At 35.5% G+C, this 21,282-nt stretch overlaps 1 protein-coding gene across 1 annotated transcript in view; it reads left to right on the top strand.

The window, feature by feature from the left end:
• LOC104522179 (guanine nucleotide exchange factor VAV3) overlaps positions 1-21,282 on the top strand; it is a 56,617-nt gene that overhangs the window by 16,130 nt on the left and 19,205 nt on the right. The window contains exons 3-5 of the mRNA XM_029084117.1: positions 10,299-10,435; positions 15,923-15,988; positions 20,644-20,678. Coding sequence (XP_028939950.1) covers positions 10,299-10,435; positions 15,923-15,988; positions 20,644-20,678 — 238 coding nt within the window. The remainder of the gene's footprint in view (positions 1-10,298; positions 10,436-15,922; positions 15,989-20,643; positions 20,679-21,282) is intronic.

Here is a 21,282-nt window from a genome sequence, read left to right as displayed (position 1 = left end):
CCATTTGTGCTGAAAGATAGGGCTGCCTCCTGTCAAGCCATGCTTTCAGGCACACTGCAGGTAAGATTTGACTATCATATTCTTACTGCAGTATTATTATTTTTCAGGAAGGGAAAAGTTTGTTTATACTTAACTGACTAAGTTATTTTCAAAATTATTCAGTTTGTGGATGCTCAATAAAAGAAAAGTATCTAGGTCCTGTACCAGACTCATGACACTTCACAGTATTAAATTCAGTTTCCAAAGTGAGGCTCTTGCTCTCAAGCCTTTTTCCTCCTAACTGCTTGCTGCAGAATCATCCCTGGGCAGGTAGTATTAAAGATATAACTTAAAGTAATGACTTCTGTGGAATAATGGATTTTTATCTTCCAAGATTTGTCCCTGTTTTTCAGAGCCTTTTGCTACACGTAACCTACTACTCTCTGGACACACCTTCATAACTCATCTATAGTATCTGCCCAATGTAAGTTGTTAGCTCCTCAGGGCAGGTACTTGTTTGAACAAATACACATTTTAGAATGCCATGCCAGTCTATGGCACCGCATTAAAAGATGGGATAATTAACACTGGTTAATTTTCATACCTTGTGCTTTTATAAAAAGCAGCACCTCATGTACCACACTTTTTAATTTGTATGCCAAAACTCTAGCTTGCTCAATTTTAAAGAAAATAGTGAAGCTTCTTTGTTTTGAGGCAACATTATTTTTAAAATTTATGTCCCTAATTCACCTACCAGACTACATTGAAAAAATGAGATTTCATTACTTTGTCAAAACAAATTAAAACTGTATTTTTGAAACATGATTATTTTTTTGTTTATGCATATAATAAGACATTTAGCAATCAGCCATTTCTAAAGTTTGTTCAAAGTGGTGAGATTCTTCTCAATCTAGACAATTCCAGAATCTTTTGCTCTCACAAAGATAGCTGCCTATGTCACTGCGAGCAGGGACTGGTTGCCTGAATAAGCATTTGAAGTTAAAATTGTATAAAATATGAAAGCTTGTCCTTAACACTTGTTTAGAGGAAGATTATGCTATGAAAGGGAAACCAAGGTCTGTCAGTGAAAGAAAAATAGTTTTCATTCCAATTTATCACAAAATGTATGAGGCTATGGCCATTATAAAGTCAGTAATGTTCCTAGTTCTCCTTGGCTTTCTTTCAGTGCAGTCCTGGAGAGAGCCCTCTTTTTTGAGAGAGGACAGACTACAACGTCAAAGTTTTAAATGCCAAGTACCTGGTTCTGAGTGTAACTTATAAGACATGATGTTGGAATTGCACATGAAATTTCTGTTATTTTAAACATCCTTGCTTGCATTTGCAATCCACATTTATCCATCTAGGGCATGTCCAGGTTCTCTCAATTAATATGCTAAACTTTCTGTGTCAAGCTTAAAAAAAAAAATAATAAAAAAAAAAAATATATAAACTTGACAAGTGCAGCTGTAGCTAGTGGTACTTGATCTTTCTAATATTTGGTAGTTGACTTTCTGAAAATGGGATCCTTTATTGCTGCAGTTATTTATGGATTTATAAAACCAAATGTATGTCTTTTAAGAGAAGACTCTTTGATGAGGACAGCTTCTGAAAATGTTTGCTGTGCAAACAGGAATGAGTTGGCATTTGTATGTCAATAGATTCTTTCCACAGTTTGCTTAACTAATTTTCAGATTGCCTTTGCTCTGTTATAACATTTTGTCCCCTGACTTCCCAAAACCTTCACAATTTCTTTTCCTTCTTTTCTGTTTTGAGAAACAAAAAAGGAATTTAAACCTGAGGAGTGAATCTGTGAGAGCTGTGAGTGGAACCCACCCTTAACAAATGGTCATTTGCCTTCTAAATAATAATAGGTTCATTCCTTTCCCAACAGGCGACCCTTATGGCTGTCTCTTCTTAATTTTAAAAACATGACTGTTCAGAAGCATTTCTATAGTGCTTGTTTTTTCTTGCACAGAGGCAAGCTTCCAGGTTCCTTAAAATGAATGTCATGATGTGCCAAATGTCCCTGCTTAGGAGTTAAGTAAGAAAATGCCTTCTGTTGGAGTTATTTTTCTAAATAAAAAATTCAATTCTGAAACTTCAGTTTGGATTCAGAATATTCTTAGCTAAATTACTTATTTCTCATCAAAATAAACGCTAGCTGTATTTATAGGAGCACTAAGCTGTGTATTAAGTTTGGCCTGGACTTGGAAGACCTGGAAACTTAAATCTGCTACTGAGACAGGACTGTCCACCTCTGTGACTGTCCATGTTCCCATGCTGCTGATTTTACTAATATTGCTCATATTGTCACTAAGGATGAAAAGAGACTTATCCTCAAATATCTTTGCTTAACAACCATTTGAGCTAAGTCATATACCGATGTTCAGAGCAGGGGAAGATGTTCATTTGTCTATGCATCGTTCTTTAAGCAAAACAAACTACTGTAATGTAAAAAAAAAAAAAAAAGCAAACAACAAAACAACCCCCAAAACCAGCCCAAACCCCCCCCCCCCAAAAAAAAAAAACCCCACAAAACAAACCTGTGTAGGAATATTTATTTCAGAAGTATGATAATTTAAAAAATGGAACCATGTAAATTGAATAACACATCTAGATTTGTTTATTTTCCTTTTAATGAACTCCTGTTATGATCTGAACTGTAGTTCTAAGTTTTGTGTGGATCTTAACTGGAAAATGGAGATACAGCTACTTATCAGGGGGCTTTTTGCTAGTGAACAGGTCTACAAAACCTGGAGAAGCAGAAGTATGTCCTGAGTTGTGGTGTTTTTCTGTTTCTGATAACAAGTTGTTGATCAGACTGTTAGCAGACAGATTTTTCCTCCCACACGTCTTCATTTTGATGAAGACGTGTGGCTGACCATTTTTGCAGAGATCTGTGCCAAGAATACAGCTTATATCTGCAACATGGAAGAGGAATTGTGGAAAAGTTTGGTCTTTGAATAGTTATAGAAGATTTGACAGGTATTAAAGCACTGGAGGGAACTCCAAATCCTGCTTCAAGAAAATTTTTAAGGAGTTAAAATGGTAGGAAGAGTTGAGGGAGGACAGTTACAGAAAGCAGGGCTAGGACTATAAAAGAAAATAATTTCTTCAGTAGTTTTGTTTGTCCTGTAGCATGGCAGTCTTTAAATCTTCTGTTTCTGTGGAAGAGAAATGTGAGTGTTTATCAGATGTTGTTTAGAGTGCATTAGAAATTTGTTGTTGTCTGAATTATGAGGTAATGAAGATTTTTACCCCCATCCTTTGTGCTTTTGAGTTCTCTGTTTATGGAAGAAAGTCCTGCCAGAGCTGCTCTACTTATATACCTATATAACCAGAAGCTTAAACAGTTGAGTTAAGATCGTGGTAACTGTTAAATATTTTAATAATCAGCCTTCCAGCCTTCTCAAGATTTTTTGACTTCATAAAATTGAGTCAAACAGCAAATTCAGGGGTTGTAGTTAGTCAGGTAAAAAATATTGAGACTTTATAGAACAGTACTCAAAGACAAACAGCTAAAGAGAAGACAAATAAGTGACATACTCAACACTGGTTCTTAGGCACTGTCAGCATTTCAGTCATCTTGCCTGGATGTGAGGCTTATAAGCAATATCTAAAATTAGAACTTTTAATTATGATGACATACAAAAATAATTACTTAAGACTGGGGAAAATGAAAAGTTCAATTAAAATATCTTCTTTGAGGTATGTCTGTGTACTTATTCATTGTATTAATTTTGTCCAATAGTAATTATTTAAATTATTGCTACTCTGAAGAGTGCCCTTAAAAGACTGTGCTGGCATGTTCCATGTACATGACTTCTGTAATTTGTGCCATAAGTACTCAACCTAAAATTAAAAAAAACCTAACAAAACACCTATTTTCTTTCACATCATTAATAGCCCTAGAAACTGAATGTAAGGGGTTTTTTGTAAGTGATTACATAGTGTTGCTTTTCTCGAGTCTCCTCACCAGCTGAGAAGTCCTTCTAGACAAGTTTTGCCTTTGGCAATAACTGTACAAAGCTATTGACTTCCACTGGTTGTGCAGATAGATGACAATGATTAGGAATTAAGAAGCAACTCTCTTGATAAATGCAAGAGAGGAGGATCCACTGTAATGGTAATTCAGCAACAAAGCCATTAGGAACAGGAATTTTAAACACTGAAGGTAGCAGAGCTGATTTGAAGAACATACAAAGAATGACAAAGGACTTTGTTTTCATATAGTCCAACCTTCCCTTTTTAATAATAGCTTTTAATAATATTAGTATTGGACCAAGGTGTTGCCAAAAAAGGTGACAAAGCTGATATTTTTTGTCATGGATGCTCAGATTGTGGGTATAACTGTCCACCTGCTCTTCATACTGCTGTCCTTATCAACCCATTCTTTTTTCTCATTCCAACTCCTTGTTACTTTACTATTTGCAGTTATGCTCTGATCTGAAACCTTCACAATCTAACTTTACTTACCATGGTGTAAATACTAATTTGGGATTTATTCACTCTTATTTAAATACAAGGTCTCCTTTGCCTGTGTGTCCTTAGTTTGTGCTGTTAAAATGATTCGTGACACTGTGGGTCACTGTTCAGACATTTAATCCAAAGAGACAGAGAGATACTGCTGTGGGTTACTTTGCCCTCATTTCGTGATTAGAGGGTGAAGATGGCTGGAGATGCACCTACTTAGGTGTTTGAGATGGAGTATTTCTTCAGGTCTTTGCTATGGAAGGCTTATCAATTACAAAATGTCAGTCTGTTCCTCACCAGAGCTGCATTCCCTGTTTTTGTAGCTACAAAAATATAAACCAAAAAGGTTTAAAGCAAATTCAGAGCATTCAAACAGATGCCCAAAATCCTCTCTTCATGAAAGAAAGGATGGAATTAGTGAGACTTCATGTCATTTTCTATAGGAAAGGCAAATGGCATTGTGCTGAGATTCTGAGAACGTTAAGATGTGACCTTGCCAAATAGTCTAAAATTCTGTTTTGGATTCAAAGCCTCATGAAGTCAGGAAGCTTTCTTCCATTACATTCATGGTTTTTGGATCAGGTTATAGATACTTGGTGACTAGGATATATTTTCCCTAGAGAAAGAGAGTCTTCTTTCAAGACTCATATTAACTAGGAATGGATGTTTATTGCAGGCAAAGCTGTTTTACGTCTTGGTGCTAATAGCATATAGTATATCTACAAATTCATCTTTGAACCCTGCTCTCCTATACTCTATGTCATTATTCTATATGTTAAAATGATCCCTGCTGAAAGCATAAACCACGTTCTGCATTGTTTGGAAGTAACAGATGCTGGAATCAGTTTTGACAGATAGAGGTCATCATAGGGCATGCATTATGCATGTTGTTAGCAAAAAATAAGTTTTGAATCTCTGCATGAAACATACAACAGCCCTGAATGAAAGGGTCATTCGGTGCTGTTCATAAATGCAGAGCTGCTGTAAGGAATACAAGTGGTTCATATGTTCTCATTGTTTCATATATAACAGGTATTCTAACTTATTGTGTAGTATGTTAATTCTAAAATGTAACCTTCTTCCTTGACTCATAACTATGAGATTAAATACTTAAATGCATGGTATTGTTTATGAAAGGTTTTATTTTTCTATAATGTAGACAAGTTGGTACTTTGTAAACCCTGACTCTAAGCATCCTTTCTGCTTTTCTCATGAGCTATGGTTTAGATAATCAATTTGCTACGTCTGTGACCCAGAGCTTGCCTACGAAGATTTTTCTAGGAATCCAGGGATTTTCCTGGTTTTCAAGTGAAATAAATTTCAGCTGTTTATTGGTGGAATAACTGGATCAGTTTGCTTTTTAATTTCAAGGTTGGAAACTGCTGGGGTGGTTTTGCATCTTTAAATCAGGAAGTTTCCTGACAAAAGTTTTCAGTCATGTGGAAATCTGACCTCATGGAAACCAATGAGATTTTTGCCATTAATTATGCTAGTGCATGGCTGAAATCCTGACCTTGTGTGTTGGAATTTTATCTGCTTTTATCTGTTTTTGAACGTATTAATGAATAACATTTTTATACTAGATAGATTTCCAGAAGTTTTCCACAGTTGTCAGATACTCTCAGTACTGTAGCTACATACATCACAATGGCGATGTCTCTAATGCTTATCATATTTTACATTTTAGTCATTAATGAATAATGTTTCTATATGGTTTCTATCACCAATAATCCATAATTGCACTTGAAACATTTTGGGTTTCTGTAACGTACAGCTTTTTCTTGTCTGCATTATTATATTATAGCAAGTACTCAGGATTATTAATGAGTATTTTTGTGATGAACCCATGTGCCAATTAAGAATGAAATTTCAAGATAAACAAGGAAAATATTCTAGATCTTGTCTGTCTGAACTTCAGTGAAGGAGTTAGTATACTGCCTCAGAGGAATTGATCTGTTACGAGAGTCTGGAAGAACTTGGCTTGTTTCGCCTAACCAAACAAAGGTCAAGAGCGGTACGATTGCTCTGTGTAACTACATTATGAAAATAAATGCAGACAAGGAAAAGAGCTATTCAGACTGCTGCCTCTAGATGGATGTAAGTTGGCCATGAACTAGTTTACACTGGAAAGTAGAATATTCTAAATGCTCAGAAGATAAAGTTCTAAAATGAACACTAGGAACAAACAAATGAGCTTTAGGATAAGCTTGCTAAACAGCTGAAGGACTGTATGAGTTGGTTCCTGTGGTGGTGATGGATGGGACTCGATCCATTACAGCCCAGTGTACTTTGTATAGGTTAGGAGGTGAAGGACTGGCCATGTTCTGTCCAGTTAAATGTACACCATCTCACTGTTAACATGCTAAGCTGTTTCTGAGCTACTGTACTGTAGTTATGTGGTGAAAAGAAAGTTTAGTGTTGTGTTTGGAGCTCTGTGACTCTTTGCCTCAATTTATTAACTTTTCTGTACCCTGTTTATTTCCTCTGTGCTTAATGCTGATATAAGGGAAGCTCTGTGAGAAGAACATTTATCTATGGAAAAATAACTATTCCAGAGTAGTATGTGCTTGTTTCTATTGTTTCTAATTGATTCAAAGATTTTATTTGGTCTTCTGTTCCTGGAAAAAAAAAATTAAAAAAAATGTTTAAAATCATGTAACAGGGACAGGTCCTTTTGATGATACTTTCATACAATGAGTAAAACATATTAGTTGCACACTCACTGCTTTTATATCTTGGATCAATAGATGCTGTCTACACGTCTGATATTGCTGATGCTGAAGTGAATGTATTCTCTGTGACTCAGACACACCTGTTGGAGAGCGAATTTACCTTCAGTTGTTGTACTTTGAGACACAAAGTACTTTTCAGTATCTGAGTCAAATCTAATGTGTGCCTAAATAATTCACACCAGAAAATAATTTCCCTTGTTTATACATGCATCTTTGATCAGTGGCCTTGAAGCTAGCACACAATATCATTACTAAAGTGGATGAATGAAAATAATACAGTAATTAATGAAATCACAATGTTCCTCTGTATTATTGCAATGTAGGGGAATCCTAGCCATGTATCCCTTTTATTCCAGATGCTGGTTTATTAGGTCTGGTGATAGTGTGAATGCATTATGCTAGGCAGTGTATATTCATAGCAAAGACCATGCTGAGCACAAAGAACTCCTAAGTATCACAGAATCACAGAATGTTGGGGATTGGAAGGGACCTCGAAAGATCATCTAGTCCAATCCCCCAGTAGACCAAAGACAGCAACTGGATAAAAGTAGGTAGTAAAATAATGTCAGAAGAATAAGATTTTTTTGGTTATCATAGTAGAGAGCATCTGTAGCACATCAACGCTGTAGTTTACACAGTTCCTGTAGGCATTATGGCAAAGAAGTTTTAAGGGATCTGAAGCAAGATAATGAACTCTGTTAAGACTAAGACCCTAACCCGAAAGCCTATTTAAATTAGTTGGAGTATTTCTAGTGAAGTCAAGAGGTGTCAGATCAAATCTTCCAACATTGTCTCTGCCAAGGGAATTTTAAAATCAAAATTGCTGTAGGATTTTACAAAATCAGGCATGTTGAATGATACACAGGTATTCTAGGCATGATGTGTTTTAACATAATTAATTCTGTATTACCTTTTGAATAATTCTGGTAGTTGACACAGCATTATTTTTTTTCCATGTTGTCTTGGCCCGGTTTTCAGAGATGCTGATAATCATAATTACTAGTGAAATAGAAAGTCATTTTACACATGTTTATGATTAATAATTTCAGCAGTATAGTATCTTTAAAAAAACCCCAGGATTTGCACTGAGAAGTGCTTGAGAGCATTTCTTGACTGTATTCTGATGAGATCAAGTCAAACGCGATGTTTTAAGTATATTGTATCTGTACACCAAAGATGTGATAAACTAAATCACCTGATACAAGGTTTCATAATGTGAATAACTTTTTGTGCATTTATTTCAACTTTCAAGTACGTCTCTAAGATGGGTGCGTGCTTATGATTTATCACATATGCAGATCTATCATTTAAATTGTGATGAGGGAGTTTCCTTGCATTAGGACAAAGTGTCAGCCTTGAGTAGATACTTGGATGCACCATTGCTTCTATTTGCCACACAACAGATGCAACATTTGTTTATGCAGAACAAGTATTTGAAAACATGACAGCCTTCAGCTGACAAATAGAGCAAAGTCTAGTATTTACCTAAGTGGAATAATGGCTTACTAATAATTAGGTGTTCATTTTAAGTAGGCCAGATATCTTGAAGAAAAGTAAAAGTTGGTGTCATTTGGGTTGAGTAATGTAAGAGCTAGTACTGCTTTGCTTAATGTTTCGTCAGCGCTTTGGATTAGTATTTATTCTTAACTACAGAGAGCAGTCGTTATTGAAGGTGATCTCTTTCATGTTTCATGCAATTCAGAGGAGATCATGGATATTTGTATTTCTTGCCAACTAAATTACAGTAGTGATCTTGCAACAGAAATAGGTCTTTTGTAGACCTGCTGATCCTTTGTTGTTAGAATTAAGTTGATTATGGTTAAATAATAGCCCAGCTACCTTGACTTTGCATGTTTTCACTCTTATTTGTATTTATTAGTATACATTCTTACAAAATCTTACTTAACCTAAAACTTTCTGGTTAAGATTATAAATGGATATGCGCACTTAATTGTAGCAATTTTTAACATCCCATGTGCAGTTAAAAACATGAAATTATTATATAAAGTTTTATTTAAATATGGAAGGAGAGTAATTAAAAACAGATCCGTTCTGTTAAAATGATACTTTCCCTGGCAGTGTATAGAGTGGAAAAAAATTATTTTCTAAAAGCTTTTAAGTCTTTACTATGTTTGTTATGGAACAGGTGGTACTTCACTTGATTTCAAGTATTATTACAGCATGTTCTTTTAGTGCAATACACTAGCTGTCCATAATGCTTTTAGGGGATTTTTTTGTGTGGGTTTTTTTTGTTTTTTTTTTTTTTTTTTTTAAATCCCATTATAGTTCTAAGAACATGGAGTTACAGTACCCACATTTTTCTGTTCTGTCTGAAATCCTGCACCACCATTTGCTACATGCTTGTGGAGGTCTCTTGAGCTGTAGTTATAAACAGTGAATTATTTCTTTGTACAGGCAGAAACACTAATCTTTGGGGAAAATAGTTTTTGTCTCAAGAAGTGGATTGCTCCCTTTAAAAAAAAAATAAATTTCACAGATCAGCTGTGTAGATCCAGCCAGTACTGATGTGGAAGGACTACTGTGCAGCTAGGCTAGATTTCTTGTCTTGAAAATGAAACCTTAAATTGATCCAGGCTTTGCTATGTATGTCCAAAAATATTGTCAAAACATGACAATAAATAAAAAAAAAAAATTCTCATAAGCCTAGAAGGATTGTCATCCTTACTGTCTTGGACATGTTCACATCAGCATTAGCCTTTTTGGTAATGCTGATCTAAAGCTGATGAGATTATACACAATATATACAGTGTCTTTAATGCTAGTTCATCACAATTTTTGCCTTGAACTACAAAGATAGCCTTAACATTTGAAACTTATGCAGATCCAGGGGTGCACATGTAGAGCAAAGAGCCTCCATAGGCATGAAGTCAACTTTACTCCAAGAAGAAGGGATGACAAAGATGTCTTTTCAAAGTAGTTCTTTTCTATTAGGTTGTACATGGTATAGTACTAAACCTTAGTGGCTTAGTCAGGTACCTATTGAAGTCAGTGTCTCTTTGATTGAGTTCTTTTGTGGTCTTCAGATTTTATTAATTGTCATTAGCTAAAAATATATACTGACTTATTTTTGTTTATTTATTTTTGTTTGTTCAGGTTTACCAAAAATGCAAGTAATTCGAAACTACAATGGAATACCACAGCCAGCGACACAAGATGGTCCACCATTGCATATCCAGATTGGGGACACTGTTGAACTAATTAGAGGAGATGCACACAGCTTATTTTGGCAGGTATTGTATCATATAGCAAATGGCTATATTCCATTAGTCCCAGGTATTAAATTCTTATTGATATATTGCTTTTCCAACTTTTTTCCTTTTTCCGCGAACAACAAAAGTTTTACCCAAAATAGATGTCAGATACAACTATTTTTACTTTTAAAGTGCAAGTAATTCCTAGACTGTGTAAAGCTTCATTCTTGCAGCCTTAGAGTAAAAGTCCTGGTGAAGTTAACCATGAGCCATCAATGTGCCAAGAAGGCCAGTGGTATCCTGGAGTGCATTAAGAATAGTGTGGGCAGCGGGTTGAGGGAAGTTATCCTCCCACTCTACTGTACCCTAGTGAGGCCACATCTGGAGTACTGTGTCCAGTTCTGGGCTCCCCAGTTCAAGAAAGACAAGGAACTACTGGAGATAGTCCAATTGGAGGGCTTCAGAGATGATCAGAAGACTGGAGCATCTTTCTTATGAGGATAGACTCAGGGAGCTGGGTCCATTTAACTTGGAGAAGACTCAGAGGGGATCTTATCAATGCTTATGAATACCTTAAGGATGAGTGTTGAGAGGATGGGGCCAGACTCTTTTCAGTGGTGCTCAGTGACAGAACAAGGGGCAGTGGGCACAAACTGGAACACAGGAATTTTCCTGAGATGAGGAGGAATTTTATGTTGAATGTGACAGACCATTGGAACAGGCTGCCCAGAGAGGTTGTGGAGTCTCCTTCTCTGGAGCTATTCAAAACCTACCTGGATGCAATCCTGTGCAGGCTGCTGGAGATGTACATGCTTCGGCAGGAGGGTTGGACTAGATGATCTTCAGAGGTCCCTTCCAACCCCTAACATTCTGTGATTTTGTAATATAGGGTGGTCGATAGTGACAAGTTATTTTACTTTCCTTAGTAAACACTGAACTACATAAAAAGAGAAGGATGGTCTTATGCTGATAGTCATGCATCCACTTATGCATGACTACCTTTCTTTGCTCAGTCAAGGTGCAAGACCAGAAGACCCATGGTGCTGGTGCTTGGCTAACAGAGAATGAAATGAGGAAAGGAAGAAGGGCTGGGGTGGGGAGATATAAGAAAAAACTTGGTGTTTTAAATGGAAATTTCAGACCCTTTAACCAGAGCACTACTAGTTGTTTCAGCTGTAGTAGTGCAGCTTTGAAGTAGTCAGATTTTTATTATAGATGTGAATACTTCTCTCCTCTTCTGAGTTGGGTTTGAGTAAATTGATACCTGCTTAACCTGAGGGTGGGCTTTCAGGGGTGCTGCAGTGCCTACCGTAAGATATAATGTCATTCTGGTTTCACAGGCTTGCATTGCAATTACCTGACATCCTCAGGCAATCATGTTTCTCAAGTATGCTAAAAGAATACAGCTATTTCCTGGACTGATTCTTTCCTTTTTCAAAACCAGCTCTTCTTTGATGCAGATTGAACTCATATGAAGTAATAGCTATTACAGATGTGCTTTCCAGTGCTTCAGTAGCTAGTGATCCTACTGTAGACAGCCAAAAAGTGTTAAGTGTATTGTAAATACACATAACGATATTAAATTGAAACACTGGGAAGGCAGCACTGTAGAAGTGCCTTTTTTCCCCCACTTTGGTTTGTAATTTTTCATCTGTCTCCTTCCTCTCTTCACCACACTTTGCAGTAAGACAAAAATGAGTGAAGGACATGATAATCTATAAATTTTAGCTATCCTGGAGTTCTAGTTTTGTGCATGTCCAGTGGAGTTAATGGGCATTGCATAGCTAGGTAGCAGGCAGCAGTCTGGTAATTTAGATTAAATGTGTCAAATGACTTCAGAAAGTCTTCCTTGTTAAAACAGGTACAGAGTTGTGAATCAGCCTACAGTCTTGCTGAGACTGTCATTGAAATAAATGTACTGAAGGGCTTCATTGGCCCTTATTTATATGAATATATATGTACATGTACATGTAATATACATTTTAATACATAATATAATAATTTAGAAATACATTGTAATAGTATGTACATAATAAACATTTTAAAACTAGTTCTGTCCAGTCCTTTGCTTATGCTTTTATAATGACCATAAGCTATTATAGGGCAGTGTTTAAGGGAAATGCTTACTCATCAAACAATAAGCAATTAGCAAGCAAGAAACATAAAGTAGAAAGCAATGATTAGTAGAAGTAAAGTATGATGGCATAATAATTTTGCTGTTATTAATGAGTTGATGGATAGATCTTAAATTTTGAAATCATCATCTGACATCAGGTCATGGTTTTGTGTATGAATGACACAAAGCTTTGATGAATTTAGCAAGGATTTCTGAAGTAAACAAAATGTCCTAGTCTCCTAAGGACATTATCAGATTATTTGTATACGCACTTTATCGACAGACCATTTTAAAGTGAGCTGTTTCCTTCAGCAATGTGTAATAAATCAAACCCTATTGTGTTTAAGGATATGCTTTTATTTACCAAAGCCATCTGCAGTTATCTCATGTGAAGCTTGTCTTCAGAAGACAAAGCCTTTCTTGAGTTGTCTCAGTGCTTGTTACATTCATGGCATTGCTCAAAATGCAAAGGCAAAGTTTTGTGCTGTTCCTAGTACTTGAGGATATTTTGTATGATGAGAGAGTCTGTCCATGTGACTTCTCTACTGCTGCTTTTGCTTTGGTCTTGGTGTACTGTCCATAGTACACGAAGTTGTAGCCTCTCTGAGCCCAACAAAGTGACACATCTGTGTCCTGCAGCTGCACAGCACAGAATCTTCCAACAAGTGGTGACATCTAAGGAAATTACAGGATTGTTGTTTGGGCAGAGTGTATTTCTGTCCACTGATGATATATTTTCTCACCACTTCATTTCAATGAATGTTCAGTGTCCTCCAGATGGTTCATTTTTTCCTGCAAGTGCCATTTATGTGTTACCTACAGAATACTTAAAGTATACATATGGATATTACAATACAGCCTATGGACTGCAGTTCAGCTTCCTTACTCTGAATATGTATACGTTATAATGTCTGCATTGTGATAACGATTTACACAGCTTATCTCAGGATCTTTGCTCCTCTGGGTTTTTAAGCTGTGACTAGTATCACTATGTACTACTCGCAGTTTCTAGGCCAAGTAATGTAATGCTGGCTCTACATCATATTGTCCCATGGTCTGGTGCTACAGTTTCTTCAGTGGATGTAATGTGGCTTTATTGTTTTATTTTTTCATTTTTTTAATTTTTACTTGAGGTCATAGAACAGCTCAGTTTAGTATAATTCAGTGCAGATTGAGGCATTTAAATGTATGCAAATCAGAGCTAGCTTTTATTCTAGGTTTCAGGGTGTGCAAATACATTTCTGGAAAAAAAACCCAAAACCAGTAAGAGATAATCCTGTAAGTATCCAGACTATATTTCTGAATTGCAGGAGGAAGTGCTAGAAACGTTATGAAACGCTGTTGAACATTTGATATAACGTCCCTTTTTGCACTTTCAGAAGGTAACACAGGGGTCTGTCCCTGAGCTCATCAAATTTTGATCCTTGGTTGTTATTTAGTTGTTGTGAACATATGTTGTATGATATCTCATCTTGTTCAGGTTTTTTCACTTTATATAAATGTTTCTCATGAATAGCAATGGTGTGTGGGCACAGACAAAACTAATGTTCACTTGCACTCCTTCAAATGCTTTTTCTCATTAATATATCTTATTTAGTGGCTGGTCTTCCTGACTGGGATACCACTTGCTATTCAGATAAGATTAGTATTGTAAATAAGTATCACTTAGATGGAAGACTGTGTCAGAGCTCTGCTTGTAGGTTAAGTCTGTACTTCAGAGATTCATGTTTCAGGAGTAAATAGAATATATGGATGCAAGGGGTAACCTGTATTCAAGCAGATAGTGGGAAAGAGGGCAAGGAAGCTTTGCTGAACACAAGTTAAATCTATATGATTGTTGCTTGTTTGCACATAATTCAGCATATTATAGCTTAAATACTGATTAACTGTTTTTCTCTCTTCTCTGCCTCCTCTGCACTTCTCTGTATATTCAGTAAGGATAGCAATTACTGGGTTTACTATCTCTGTGTGATAAAACACATAATGATCTCTCTAGGAAAATGATGCACTCATTGTGCTTAGGGTATCACAATCAAATAATGTTTTCATTTCTTCATAAACCTTCATTAATCATTGCTTTTACATTCAGCTCCACCCTACTTGAAATCATTCAATTCTGTTTTGTGTGTTGATATTAGGGTACAATTACACATTTAGTGTTACAGAATCAAAATGAGCTAAACACCCAAAGAAATTCCATGTCTGTTTCTGAAGCATTTTTTCCAATTTTAGTTTGTTGCATGTATGCCATCAAAAAGAATTTAAAAAGGTAACTTTCAATATTACAATGCTTGTAAAGCACTCATTCTTACTCTCATTGCTAAATGTTCATAGTTTATTATGTTTATGGTCAGTATATTAAATTTAATATGGCTGGGTTAAACATTTATGTGCTTTTTAAAAATCTATTAAATGAAATCATGTTTACCAAAATACGCATTTTGATACCTTCATTTTATGTATCTGTGTTCAGAAATTTTAGCTATATGCTCTGTTCTGCTCTGAAAAATGTGCTTAGCATGGTCACAGCCAAATGTTTACTAGGACTAGAAAGGTGTTTTTATTTTGCTATTCTGGCTGGCTAAGGAAGTGTTCTTCAGGAGAGCTTTGTGGCAAGTTGTGAGCTGCTGAGGCATGGCTCTGTGATGATCAGGTCACTTTTGGCCCTTAGAAGCCCAGAGTAAATTGGTGGCCCTGCAACTTTGGGCCAGTAGTTTTTACGTAAAAGGCTCGGTTTAGGCCATGCTGAATCCATTTCTGTGGCTGGTCTCCCAGTTGTGTGGGTGCATCTATAACAAGTTGTGAGTATATCATCGACAGTTAATCCTTAATTCTGTTAGTATTGTGGTGCTCATCTGATTTCCAATGGTTTGCATCACTTATGAAAACCCATAATTATAGAAATTTGTATCTGAATTGGCTGATGGATTATTAGCTGTAAGTTCCCGCTGGTGTTAGCATGATTTCTCAGGTGCTGCAGCTGCCACGGCATGTTGGTGTTGTTATTGTGGAGGTCCGTAATGTTGCAGTGTGGCAGCGCTCACTAGAGTGATGGTAACTGAGGAGGAAGTAACTTGAAAGGCAATAATTAACATTAATGAAGATATCGGACACTGGCAGACATTGACAGAACTGGGAATCACAACCCAGGCTCTGAGCCTCCTTTTTGCATCTCCTCTCTTGGAGGTCTCAGGTGTATCAGCTATAATTATTACTTAATTATATAAATTAGAAAAACCACCAACAACAAAAACCACACAATTATTTAGTAACACTTTTAGAACAGCATTTTATTTTAAAGCCTCTTTGGCATACTCTTACTGTCCTAAATCCCTGTGCATGTATTATTATTTACTATTAATGCTCATTATGTCTCAAAAATGGAAAACTTTGTTGTTTTTTTTTTCTAGGGCAGGAATCTAACAACAGGAGAGCTTGGATTCTTCCCAAGTGATGCAGTAAAGCCTAGCCCATGTGTAAGTTCAATTGTTTAATTCTGTTTGTCATCTTATAGAAAAACTGCCTAGTTCATACTATTGCTTTATTAATTCTGCCTTACAAAAACCATATTGTTTCTAGTTCCTTTGTGTTTTCATGATATGTTCAATATTGCTTAAAATATAGCATTCTAATACTTTTGGTTATCAGGTGTAAATAGGACATGTCAAGAAAACATGTTTGAGAAGCAGATTTAACTTTTTGGAATATTAATTGAACTGTCTAAAGAGTTTTCAGAGTATAGAACAGACACATTTTATGTGAAAGTGCACTTTCTTCCTTCCCCAATAGTAAAGTGAGAAGGCTGTGGTTCTAATCTATTCCCCAGTCACTTTGACTTAGAGAGAGGAATTACACCGTGAGTAGTGAGTTCAAAAAAGCATCTGAATTCAAACTGCTCAGTAAATTTTTCTCCTCTCTGTAGGTTCTTACCTGCCTTTACTTCACACAAGGATGTTTTTAAATGTAGAAAAGTTCAGGATAACAATAAGAATTATTAGTTTATAATATGTACTGAAGAGTTTTGTATACAGATGTGATGATGCATTAATATACTGTACTCTTGTTTCTTCATTCTCTACCTTCTATAACACTGTGCGTCAGATTACTATTTATCCCTTTGTTGAGATCAATTGATGTAAACCCGTAAAATCCACAATAAATCATGTTCTTTGCTTTAAGACAGCTTTAACTTATTTTGACATGATTCACAACAGTTTGACTCAATAATAGAATTGCTTTCATTACAGCAATCAAGATGTGCCACTTAAATGGTTTATAAGTAGGTGGAATCAGCTGTTAGTGGCTGCATTTTGATATGCCTTTAAGGCTTATATTGTGCCTTAGTTTCTGAAAGGAATATACATGTGATACTAAAGAGTATAAATACATTATATAGGATATATATATCCTATATAATACATATTTAGTATCCTATATTTTCAGAATTTTGTTTGAAGAGGGAGGCACAGAATATTTGTAGGTACAAGGTATGTTAGATTGGGTGAGAGAACAGATGCAGAATAAAGATGCTTTCTTCTATCCACCCCTTGCTTATTTTAAAAGTTGTGGATTTCCTGTGCCATGGTGTCACCGTCCTGGACACAGGCACTACCTGCTACATATTGGTGACAGGTTCTTGAAGCCACCTAGCCAAGTCATTGTTATAGTACATTTGACAGCAACTGTAGCAACATTTTAGGAACCCCCAGTATACTTTAAAGCAGAGGAAGTGGGATATCCAAAGTTAGGAAAAATGCTGCTGAGGTTTTGCGAAGGGGGCATTGTAGTGATAAAGCTTTCTGCTAAATTTAAAACACATTATTTGTAGGAGTATTGAAAATAATACAGTTTTACAGAATGAATAAATATTATTCATGAAATGTTACCAACTGGTGTCATGATCAGAACAAAAAGAAAAATTGATGCTTCACCACTGTTAACTTTGAAGGATGAAATATAAACATCTTATTATGATAAATGATGCAGTTAAAGATACTGAAACATCAATCAGGTTTTAAACATGCTATAACTTTTACTGTTATTATTAAGTCTAACAGTCTTTACAACCAGATGATATAAAAATGCCCAGAAACAGCATAAAATACATACATCAAAAGACTTTAGGAATGAATATTGAATGAAAAACTGCTGAGGTCCAGAATATCTATATTCCAGACTTTTCACAGATGTACCTATAAACTATTTTTTCCTCTTTACAGTAAGTAATATGTGTCAGCAGACATTTTCTGCACCATACGAGTAACATCTGTTTCTTCCTAGCTTTCCTCCAGTTTTTTTATTTCCATAGAGACAATGGATATATAGCACAGTATGAACCAAGAGCTTCTGGAATAATGTTTGATTTTACTCTGTTTCATGACAATCAACACCACTTGTTTTATATATATATATATGTGTGTGTGTGTGTGTGTGTGTATATATATATATGTATATCTGTCCATTCAAAATTAATGAAAAGGACTATTCATCTATTGTTTAACTGCTCTGGAGGATGGACTTAAACCATCTTTGACTTTTTATCTTCTTTCCAACATAGTAGGACTACTTGACAAATTAAGAATATATATTTTTAAACTATTATTTTTTTTCTCCTGCTACTGATAGAAAGCATGCTATTTAATTAGTCCTATGGGCAATAGTACAAATCATTAAAGGTGTGATTATTCTGTAGATTAAATATATTATTGAAATAGCTCCCAGCATGTAAAGACTCTGTAAGTGCCTAGTTGTCCTTGAAATATCTCATTTGGTCACTTCACTGGAACATTTCTCATAGGAATTCTTTGTCAGCATGTTCATAATCTGTTAACTTGGTTTTCCAAGTCTCACCATTAGAAGCAGAGGTGCCCAGGTAATGCCTTGAGTTGCTGTAGGGATATGAAGTGCCACAGCTGCTGCCAGTGGTAGTACCTGGCTGTGTTAGGCCCCCTGCACTTCAAGGAGGTTTGCATGCCACCAGCACTACCAGTGGTGCTGCTTGAGAGCCCTTTGCCTGCATTATTTGAGAGGAATGCATGTTTCCTTTTTCTCTCTCAAGATTAACTTAATGACTGTTTTAACACTTGGATAGATTTACTGATGTGCAAGCTAAACATGTGACCCTAGTTTAATCACAGTAAACTTTGATGATTTCTACACTACTGTCTGCTTTGTTATTTAGGGAAAAATGTGAGTTTTGGGCTGTACTGTAGAATTCAGAGTTTTATAATAAAAATCTTGGTTTAGAGGCATTTGAGTAAGTGAAGTGGTTATGTATTTAGTCTGAGTGACCATTATGTCAAAGGCAGTAAGCAAATATTTATGAAGTTTGCAAATTTTGGTTCATGGAAATTAATCTTAACAGTGCAGGGATAGAAGTTATTTAAACTTGGCCAAAACCCTATCCTATCATAAAAACCTGAGCAGTTTTGTTTGCTTCTGTGGAGAAAGAGAAGTTGGGAGAGATACTAATTTAATTCCTCAACTAAGTTTTTTGAAAACTTTCTCAATGAAAGTTAACTAAGAATATACTAAAGGAGTTTTAAGTGAAGTGTTTGGAGTAAGTGTATTATATAATTCCAGTGTTCAGGCTTCTCAGCATGAAGATAAGAGCCTTAAAATGGTAAAATTGTAATAATTCCTGTTTCAATAATTAGTAATTCTGCATTCCAGTAACTCTGCTTTTTTGAGGAGACTGCAAGATAATATATTACCAACACAAGTGGTTGTAAATATCATATTCCTCTGCACTTTCCTGCAACTCAGACTGTCTGCTGTCACCTAGTTTACAATATCCTGGTTCAATAATAGCTTCATAGCTTCCTATTCTGCTTTTTTTCCATTCAAAAGCTGCCCGTTACTACCTCAGCAATACTGCTAGAACATATCATGGCATTTTGGACTGGTTAACACACAAATTTTGTGTTACTTGACACTTGCAAATATAACTGCAGAATACTGTGATTAAATATGGAGGGAGGTGGGGATTTTCTTTTGGGGGGGGTGGGGTGGTGGATTGTGGGGTTTTTTTGGGGGGGGTGGTGGTTTGGGGTTTTTCTGGTTTTGTTTTTTGGGGGTTTTTTGTTCTATCACTGGAGTCTATTTCAATATCAGGTCTAGAGACTTCATAGAATCTTGATTTAAATTTCAATTAATTTAAATTTGTTGAAGACATTCTATATATAATAAATAAAAATAAAGTGAGAAGAATGTTACCATAACTTTTTCCCTATTAGATGCTGGAAAGTAATAAAACACTCTTTGGTTTTACTGGAATTAAAAAAATAAATCACTTGCTTATCTAAGAATATATGACATTAGGTTATAAGTCTGTAAGATATATTCTAAGCTTCCACTAAAATCAATTTTTTAACAAGTTTCACATGTCGATTTAGAAGAAGCAGGGTAATACTAAGTATCATACACCAATAGGAGATGGTCAAGATGAAATGCTGATTTCCATGGGGATTGCTATCCTGTGCGTCTTGTGCATGTATAAAAAATATCTATGCATATGTTTATGTGTACGTATAACACCCATTTTGCAAACTGATTGTAGTTTGCTTAATTTTTTCAAGTGAATTTGAGAATCAGATTCCATGCTTATTAAATCCAGTACAAGAATTAACTAAGTCAAACACAAAGGTATGAATGATGTCGTACAATACACTACATGGATTATCCTCAACTCTCTTGGAAGATGTGTTTCCTAGTAGACTTTCTAAGGCCATACAATTCTGAAAACATGAAGTGAATTTTATACATGTTACTGTAAATTTGATGCACACTTTAATTATATTTTTCAACAATATGTAGCATTGTGCTATTTTATATGAGATTTGAATGTAGATACCGTCAGAAAAACTTACAACAGTTCTATTAAGTAAAAAAAAAATTAAAAAAAAATCTGTCACATCAGCAAAGAGCTAAAACATTCTGTATGACTTTCAGAATGGTATGGAATATTTATTATAACTTCCTGCAGAAGAAAATAGACTTGTAGACTAATTGGGTCATCTGTTTTTTTAACTTATCCCATCTGGCTATTGACAATTAGATCAATGCTATCTAATTTGTGTTGATTAGAAAAAAAAACTCGATCCTCATTCTCTTGTGTCTTTTCATGTCCTAGGTTCCTAAACCAGTAGACTACTCTTCACAACTGTGGTGAGTCCCTATCTAGTCTTACTAGAATCTCTTTGAAAGAAGCAGTCATAGAAAGACAATTGTGTTTGTTACAATTTAATTTATATTGGTTTAATGTTTCTAGGCTTCTGAAGAAGGCATTGTGTAATGGTTTGGGAAAACAACACCATGCATTGCTTAAAAGCATTTCTGATGTAATAAAGTGCTTAATGATTTTGACTTTTTGTTTACAAACCTGTAGCTGTGCAGCCTTAGTCCCAGAGGTCTGAAATAGAATAATAAGAAATGAGTATAATATGAAGTGTGCAAGTAGATCTTACATGTTAAGTGAATAAAGAGAAGGAATAATGATAAATGCATCTTGTCTCATGAGTAATTCTGCATTTCCTTAAAAAAACCCAAACAAACAAAAAAACTGTAGAAATATAAAAGGACAGTGTATTAAAACTACAACTACTGCTGGTCTGGGGCTTATGTAGTGTGTGAACTCTTTACTGGAATTCGACTCGCTTCTTGAAAGGTGATTCTGAGAAAAGGGAATAAGCATAACTTGTGCTCTTTCATTGGTTTTATGCTTTGTCATTTAGATATAAGTTCTGATTTTCTCTAGTTTGTCAAAAGTGAA

Source organism: Antrostomus carolinensis, unplaced genomic scaffold (genome assembly GCF_000700745.2).
Source record: "Antrostomus carolinensis isolate BGI_N321 unplaced genomic scaffold, ASM70074v2 scaffold5093, whole genome shotgun sequence".
NCBI lineage: Eukaryota > Metazoa > Chordata > Aves > Caprimulgiformes > Caprimulgidae > Antrostomus > Antrostomus carolinensis.
The sequence above is the reverse complement of the archived record's forward strand: the minus strand, read 5'-3'. Positions and strand labels throughout refer to the sequence as shown.